The sequence below is a fragment of the Corvus brachyrhynchos genome, unplaced genomic scaffold (assembly GCF_000691975.1).
Source record: "Corvus brachyrhynchos isolate BGI_N302 unplaced genomic scaffold, ASM69197v1 scaffold166, whole genome shotgun sequence".
Taxonomy (NCBI): Eukaryota; Metazoa; Chordata; class Aves; order Passeriformes; family Corvidae; genus Corvus; species Corvus brachyrhynchos.
The window spans coordinates 97,673-104,825 of record NW_008239671.1 but is presented as its reverse complement, the minus strand read 5'-3'; the positions used below and the strand labels follow the sequence as shown (position 1 = coordinate 104,825).

Below are 7,153 nucleotides of genomic sequence, written 5' to 3'. Positions count from 1 at the left end.
CGGCTCCGTCGGCTGCTAATGAGCCCCAGGAGGGGATGAGAGCTCCAGAGGGGTCTCCAAGTTTGGAATGTCATCATGGAATTGAGGGGCCTGGGGCAGGTTGGGTGCAGGGCAGGGACTCATGGAATCATGGAATTGTTTGGGTTGGAAAACCCCTCAGAGGCCATCGAGTCCAACTGTCCCCCAGCACTGCCCAGGCCACCACTGAGCGTGTCCCCAAGTGCCACATCTGCAGGAGGTTAAATCCCTCCAGGGATGGGGATTTCACTGCTGCCAGGGCTGGACAGCCCTTCCCAGGAGGAAAATTCCCAATATCCAACTTAAACTTTCCCTGGCCCAGCCCGAGGCCGTTCCCTCTCCTCCTGTCCCTGTTCCCTGCAAGCAGATCCCGACTCCAACCTGGCTCCAAGATTTCGGGGAGTTGTGCAGAGCCACAGGGTCCCTCCTGATCCCTCTTTTCTCCAGGCTGAGCCCCTTTCCCAGCTCCCTCAGCCTCTCCTGGTGCTCCAGACCCTTTCCCAGCTCCCTCAGCCTCTCCTGCAGCTCCAGCCCCTTTCCCAGCTCCCTCAGCCTCTCCTGCAGCTCCAGACCCTTTCCCAGCTCCCTCAGCCTCTCCCGGTGCTCCAGACCCTTTCCCAGCTCCCTCAGCCTCTCCTGCAGCTCCAGACCCTTTCCCAGCTCCCTCAGCCATTCCTGGAGCTCCACACCCTTCCCAGCTCTCCACTGGGTCCATCCACCTCAATCCCCTGGATCTCCAGCAGCATCCAGACTTCCCAAACCCCAAGGAATGGCCCCAAACACGAGCCCCGGGGTAACTATACAGTAAGAACATTTATTTCCTGGGGACACCTGGAACAGCCTCTCCCACGTCGGATGATCGGAGACACAAATCCAACCCTCACCGGCTTTGGCTTTAGTCTGTTCCCAGCTCCATTGTTTTTTTTAACACCACGGATGCTCCTTCCTGACCCCAGCGGACAAAGGAAATCCACAGACACAGAACTGAGTGGCCCCGAAGCGTCGTTCCTGGGAAGGTTCTTCCGTGCTCCCATCACCTGGAGCTCGGCTCTTCCCCGCCGTTGTCCTGCTGCTTGGCCATGAATTTCTGTGGAGAAGGGAGAAGAGACGGTGCTGCACGGATATTCCAGGATCATCCCCTAAAACCAGGGCAGGCCCAGGAACACCTGGGGGTTCAGGCAGCTCCTCCCATGGCCAAGGTGGGATTTGTCCCAAAAAACCCCAAATTTGGCTCCCAGGATGGCATTGACACCGGAAGCTCCTGAAGGGAATGTGGCTGAATCTCAGGGATCAGGATTCCCCCCAATCTGGGCACGGAATTAAAAGATCCCATATTCCCACGGGCCGTGTATTCCCAAACTCGTGGGGAATTCTCCACACCCCCGAATCCAAGGATTTGGGGGGATATTCCCGTTTTCCCGGGCGGTACCTCCATGTTCTGCCGGTGCAGGGGGGTCCTGCAGTGGTTGATCATGGAGGGTTCGTCGGCGTAGAAGAGGGAGCAGATCTGGCAGAAGAATCCGGCCTTGGGAACCAGGATATCCAGAGCTGAGGATACACCACAGTCACCACACCCAGCTCCAAGGAATATTCCAACCTCACATTCCTTTAGCTGAACCTGGGGAATCTCTGATTCCTCAGGGGGAAATTACAGTTCTTGAGCGCTCCAAAAATCAGGTTTTTTCACCCAAGCTGGTCCCTGCCCTGTTTCGATGCACAGGTCATCTCCATTTCCAATAAACCCACCGTTTTCTGGGAATAGAGCAATCCACCCTATGGGAGCTGGAGCAGCTCCTGAAGGAATGAGCCCATGGAAAAAGGGACTGACAATGGAGCAGTTCCTGAAGGAATGACCCCATGGAAGCTGGAGGAATTCCTGAAGGACTGACCCCATGGAAAAGGGATCCATGTTGGAGCAGTTCTGGAAGAACTGAACCCATGGAAGCTGGAGCAGTTCCTGATGGACTGAGCCCATGGAAAAGAGATTCAGGCTGGAGCATTCCTGAAGGAAAGACTCCATGGAAAAGGGATCCATGTTGGAGCAGTTCTGGAAGAACTGAACCCATGGAAGCTGGAGCAGTTCCTGATGGACTGAGCCCATGGAAAAGAGATTCAGGCTGGAGCATTCCTGAAGGAAAGACTCCATGGAAAAGGGATCCATGTTGGAGCAGTTCTGGAAGAACTGAACCCATGGAAGCTGGAGCAGTTCCTGATGGACTGAGCCCATGGAAAAGGGATTCAGGCTGGAGCATTCCTGAAGGAATGACTCCATCGTGGAAGCTGGAACAGTTTCCGAAGAACTGACCCCATGGAAGCTGGGGCAATTCCTGAACGACCAACTCCATGGAAAAAGGGATCCATGTTGGAGCAGCTCCTGAAGGAATGACCCCATGGAAAAGGGATCCAGGCTGGAGCAGTTCTGGAAGGACTGACCCCATGGAAAAAGGGACCGACAATGGAGCAGTTCCTGAAGGAATGACCCCATGGAAAAGGGATCCAGGCTGGAGCAGTTCCTGAAGGAATGACCCCATGGAACCTGGAGCAGTTCCTGAAGGACTGACCCCATGGAAAAGGGATCCATGTTCCTGAAGGATTGATCCCAGGGAAGAGTGACCCACATTGGAGCAGTTCCTGAAGGAAAGACTCCATGGAAAAGGGATCCATGTTGGAGCAGTTCCTGAAGGACCAACCCCATGGAAAAATGATCCAAGTTGGAACAATTCCTGAAGGACTGACCCCATGGAAGCTGGAGCAATTCCTGAAGGAATGACCCCATGGAATTCACTCCATCTCTACATTCCCATTTCACAGCTCTGGCAGTAATTCCCTCCTTTCCAGACCCTGAATGTTGGGAATAAAACTCGCCACAGGATGACAGGAGACACCACACTGCACCGGGCTAATAATCAATAATTCCATCTGGATTTGGGAATTTTAGGAAAAAAAAAAGAACTTTCCGTGTGAGGTTTCCAAGTTTAACCAACCGGTTAAACATGGATTTGGAGGAGCCAAGAAAAACCACGGATTCTGGGCCCTGACTTGGAGGTTCACTGTGGTTGTGAGGCACGGGAGGAATTTTCAAATGGGCAGGAAAGAATCTTCCAGCCAGGAAAACCAGGAGCATCCTGGTGGGAGGTTCCTTTGGATTTACCTTTGGGAGTGCTCTGCGTCTTGGAGGCGCCTGGAAAAGTCGTTTTCTTCTGCTGACACTTTGGTTCTGCATCTCCTGATCCCAGCTGAGCTGCTGGGGACAGAAACGCACGTTGGGATGGAATCGTGGGATGATGGGACGCAGTCGTGGAACGGTTTGGGTTGGGAGGGACACCCTAAAGGATCTGAAGGATACGGACAGGGACACCTTCCACCGGCCCAGGTGCAACCTGGCCTTGAGGTTCCTCACCTTTTGGCTTGGAGATTTCAACCATTTCCTCCTCTGGATTCGTATCTCCCAGAATTCCCATTTCTTCTGGTCCTGCAACAGCAACAATATCTTCATCATCTTCATCCTCGGGTGGATTTTTCCCTGGGAAAGCGTTTTCTTCTTCCTCATCCCCGACTTCATCGACTGTAACAAAGTTGAGTTCCTCTTTGAGGTGATTGAAGTCAGCCAGGAAATCATCCTCATCCTCGTTAACCTCATCCAGAGTCACCAGAGGGTTGTCCTCGTTGTCCTCCTGGATCTCATCCACGGTCACCAAGGCGTTGGGATCGTCGGGCACCTGCGAGGCCGCGCAATCCCCGGGATTGGCTTTTCCCTCCTCGGCGCTCAGCTCCGTGGGCTCGTTCAGGGGCAGCTCCTCCACCTCCCCGATCTCATCCACCGTCACCAAGGGCTCGGCCTTCAGATCCCGCTCCTCGAATTCCGGCCGGGGCCCGGCCCTGTGGGAAGCCGGCTCCTCCTGCTCCGAGATCTCATCCAGCGTCACCAGCGCCTGCGGATCCTTCACCGCTTCCGACAGCTCCTCCTCTTCCACCACCTCATCCACCACCACCAGGCCCTGGGGGTCGGCGCCCGGCAGCGGCACCGGGGCGTCCTCCTCCTCCCCGATCTCATCCAAGGTGACAAAGGACAGCTCACCTTCGGCCGTGCTCGCTCCGGAGCTCTTCCCTTTCCTCTTCTTGGCCGCCGGCTCCGAAGGGTTGGGTTTGGGACCTTCTTTTCTCTTGCCCCTGGGCGGGTTTCGCCGCGGGGTCACCGGGGACTCGACTTCCTCCACCACCTCGTCCACCGTAACGAACTCATCCAGGTTGAACGGGAAGAGCTCTTCCTCCTGGGAAGCGGAAAAACGGGAATGGAACAACGTTGGAATGTCATCCCCAGGAGGAGCATCCGCACCTTGGATCCAAGGGGGAAAAAACATTCCCAAACTTTGTTGGAGGGTAGGAAAAAAAGGTTCAGGCCTTAAATCCCAGCATTGTGGTGAGTAATTAATTTAATTAAGCTCAGGTTTCGTTCCGGAACCCAAAGCGCTTGGAAAGATCGCAGCCGATCAACAGGGGATGGAATTCCAGGGAGGGAGTTCAGGGGATAAAGTTCCATGGATGAAATTCCATGGATAAAAGTCAGTGGATGTAATTTAATGGGTAAGTCAGTGCAGGAAATTCCATGGATGAAATTCCATGGATGAAATCCAGTGGATAAAATTCCATGGATAAAAATTCAATGAATAAAATTCCATGGATAAAATTAAACGGATAAAATTCAGTGGATAAAATTCCATGGATAAATTTCCTTGGATAAAATTCCATGGATAAAGTTCAATGGGTAAAAATCAGTGGATGAAATTCAACGGATAAAATTCCATGGATGAAATCCAGTGGAGAAAATTCCATGGATAAAATTCAATGGATAAAATCCAATGGATAAAATTCCATGGATGAAATCCAGTGGAGAAAATTCTATGGATAAAATTCAATGGGTAAAAATTCAGTGGATAAAATTCAATGGATGAAATTCCATGGATAAAATTCAGTGGATGAAATCCAGTGGATGAAATTCCATGGATAAAATTCAATGGATAAAATTCCATGGATAAATTTCCTTGAATAAAATTCCATGGATAAAGTTCAATGGGTAAAAATCAGTGGATGAAATTCCATGGATAAAATTCAATGGACAAAATTAAATGTATAAAATTCAATGGATAAAATTCAGTGGATGAAATTCAATGGATAAAATTCCATGGATAAAGTTCAGTGCATAGAATCCAGTGCATAAAATTCCATGGATAAATTTCAATGGATAAAATTCCATGGATAAAATTCAACAGATAAAATTCAATGGATGAGATTCAGTGGATAAAATTCCATGGGTAAATTTCCTTGGATAAAATTCCATGGATAAAGTTCAATTGATAAAAATCAGTGGATAAAATTCCATGGATACAATTCCATGGACGAAATTCAGTGGATAAAATTCCATGGATGAAATTCAAAGGATAGAATTCAGTGGATAAAATTCCCTGGATGAAATTCAAAGGATAAAATTCCATGGATACAATTCCGTGGATGAAATTCCACGGATATGATTCCATGGATAAAATTCCTGCCAATTCAAAGTTCTGGGTCCCAAAGGCCGGGTGCCCCGCCCCAAACGATACCTCTGATTCCTTCCATCGGTAATTCCAAACTTTTGTGACTTTTTCTCCCAAAATATTCCATCCTACCCTCAAATTTTCATGGATATTTAACACGGCAAGAGGGAAAAAACTCTTGCCCAGCTGAACTCGAAGGCCGAGGTGAGCTGGAAGCAGGAAAACCATCTGGAATTCAAGGCATTTGTGCCTTTTCCTCCTTTTCCTTTTTAAAATCCCAAAGAAAAGCGGGAATAACGTGGGCCTGTGCTACATTCCCTGCAGGAATATGAGGAATGTGGAATGCCAGGTGGGCATGGTGGAGGGAATGGAAGAGCCTGGTTCCATTTCCATTCCATTCCATGGAATCCAACATCTTGGAAAAGAGCTTTTGGTTCTTATCTGTGTCATTCCAAAGCCTTTTCCAGAGGGTGCAGAGCTCCCTCCTGGGATTGACTCCCACACCTGGGGAAGTTCCGTCACCATCGTCTTCCTGAACACCCTGGAAAGGTTGGTGTGGATTGGGATTAATAAAAGGATCCAGGCTTCCAATTTGATCCCAGAAATTCCTTTTCCAAGGGTGCACAAACCACCTCATCCCCATCCGGAGCACGGAAAATCCCAAGGATCCACACCCAGAGGGAGCGAGGGGCCCTTCCTGATGGCTCCACACTCGGCCAAGCTGGAAAAGCTGCCTTGGGAAAAGGGACTGGACACCAGCAGCCGGGAAACTGGGATTTGGGGCAGGTTTGGGTGATGGATTTATGGGATCTGATCCCAGCTGGGGCTTCCCAGCTCCATGAACCTGGAAATAGTGAGCGAGAGATCCAAAGGGAAATGGATCCCAAAGGGATTCCAGCATCCAAGAGCCCATGGAATCCATGGACACTGCATGGAAGAAGGGCAGGAATTTGATGATCCCACTGCGGGAGGAGGGGAAAGATTCCCGAGATTTTTGAATGTCATGGAATCCTGCAATGGTTTGGGTTGGAAAACACCTTAAATCCCATCCAATCCCAGCCCCTGGAACACCCCAAATCCCCTTTTCCATCCAACCCATCCCTTTAATCCCGTTCCATCCTTACCTCCCTCTGCTTTCCGCCGCTGCCGGCGCCGCTTTTCCAAGCGGCAGCAGCACCCCCACCAGGAGCCTGCAAAATGAGACCAAAAATTCCCATCAAATCCCAGGAAATCCCAATTCCCACCAAGCACAGCCATGTTTAACCTCAAGGAGCTGCTCTGGGATGTCCCCATGGCTCCGGAGCCCGCTCCAGGGATTTGCCACCAACAGGAGCTGCCTGGCTCAGGAGCCCCTTTTCCATGCAGGGCTTGGCAAAGCAAATTCCAGCTCCCCAAAGGACACTGAGCTCCTTCCTTCCCACTCGGAGCTGCTCCAAGGAATTCAGGTAGGATACAATCAACGCTCGCTTCCGGAACAACTTTTTCCGTAGGATTTTCCAACCAGTTACACGCTGGTGTTGCAGCTAAAAGGCAACTGGTGGCCCAGCAGCTCCTCTGGTGGCCCAGTGATTCATGGAAAAGGGAAAGGGAGCGCGATCCCA

At 50.8% G+C, this 7,153-nt stretch overlaps 2 protein-coding genes across 2 annotated transcripts in view; both read right to left on the bottom strand.

The window, feature by feature from the left end:
* Positions 1-811: 811 nt before the first annotated feature.
* ZNF638 (zinc finger protein 638) overlaps positions 812-7,153 on the bottom strand; it is a 23,275-nt gene continuing 16,933 nt past the window's right edge. The window contains exons 6-10 of the mRNA XM_008639878.2: positions 6,677-6,742; positions 3,419-4,289; positions 3,170-3,262; positions 1,448-1,566; positions 812-1,105 (exon numbers count right to left, since the gene is read on the bottom strand). Coding sequence (XP_008638100.2) covers positions 1,052-1,105; positions 1,448-1,566; positions 3,170-3,262; positions 3,419-4,289; positions 6,677-6,742 — 1,203 coding nt within the window. The 3' untranslated portion in view covers positions 812-1,051. The remainder of the gene's footprint in view (positions 1,106-1,447; positions 1,567-3,169; positions 3,263-3,418; positions 4,290-6,676; positions 6,743-7,153) is intronic.
* LOC108448663 lies at positions 1,573-3,163 on the bottom strand. Its single transcript, XM_017742410.1, has 2 exons — positions 2,555-3,163; positions 1,573-2,519 (listed from the first exon to the last, which is right to left on the bottom strand). Exons 1-2 carry the CDS (start codon positions 2,680-2,682, stop codon positions 1,667-1,669), a joined length of 981 nt encoding a protein of 326 aa, XP_017597899.1. The 5' UTR covers positions 2,683-3,163; the 3' UTR covers positions 1,573-1,666.

What these genes read in the sequence shown, in the direction of transcription:
- LOC108448663 (XM_017742410.1), bottom strand. Translation starts at nt 2,682, where the DNA reads ATGGATCCCTTTTCCATGGAGTCTTTCCTTCAGGAACTGCTCCAATGT. An exon ending in TCCTTCAGGAACTGCTCCAG is followed by an intron (nt 2,520 to 2,554) that starts GTTCCATGGGGT and finishes GAACTGCTCCAG; the next exon opens with CCTGGATCCCTTTTCCATGG.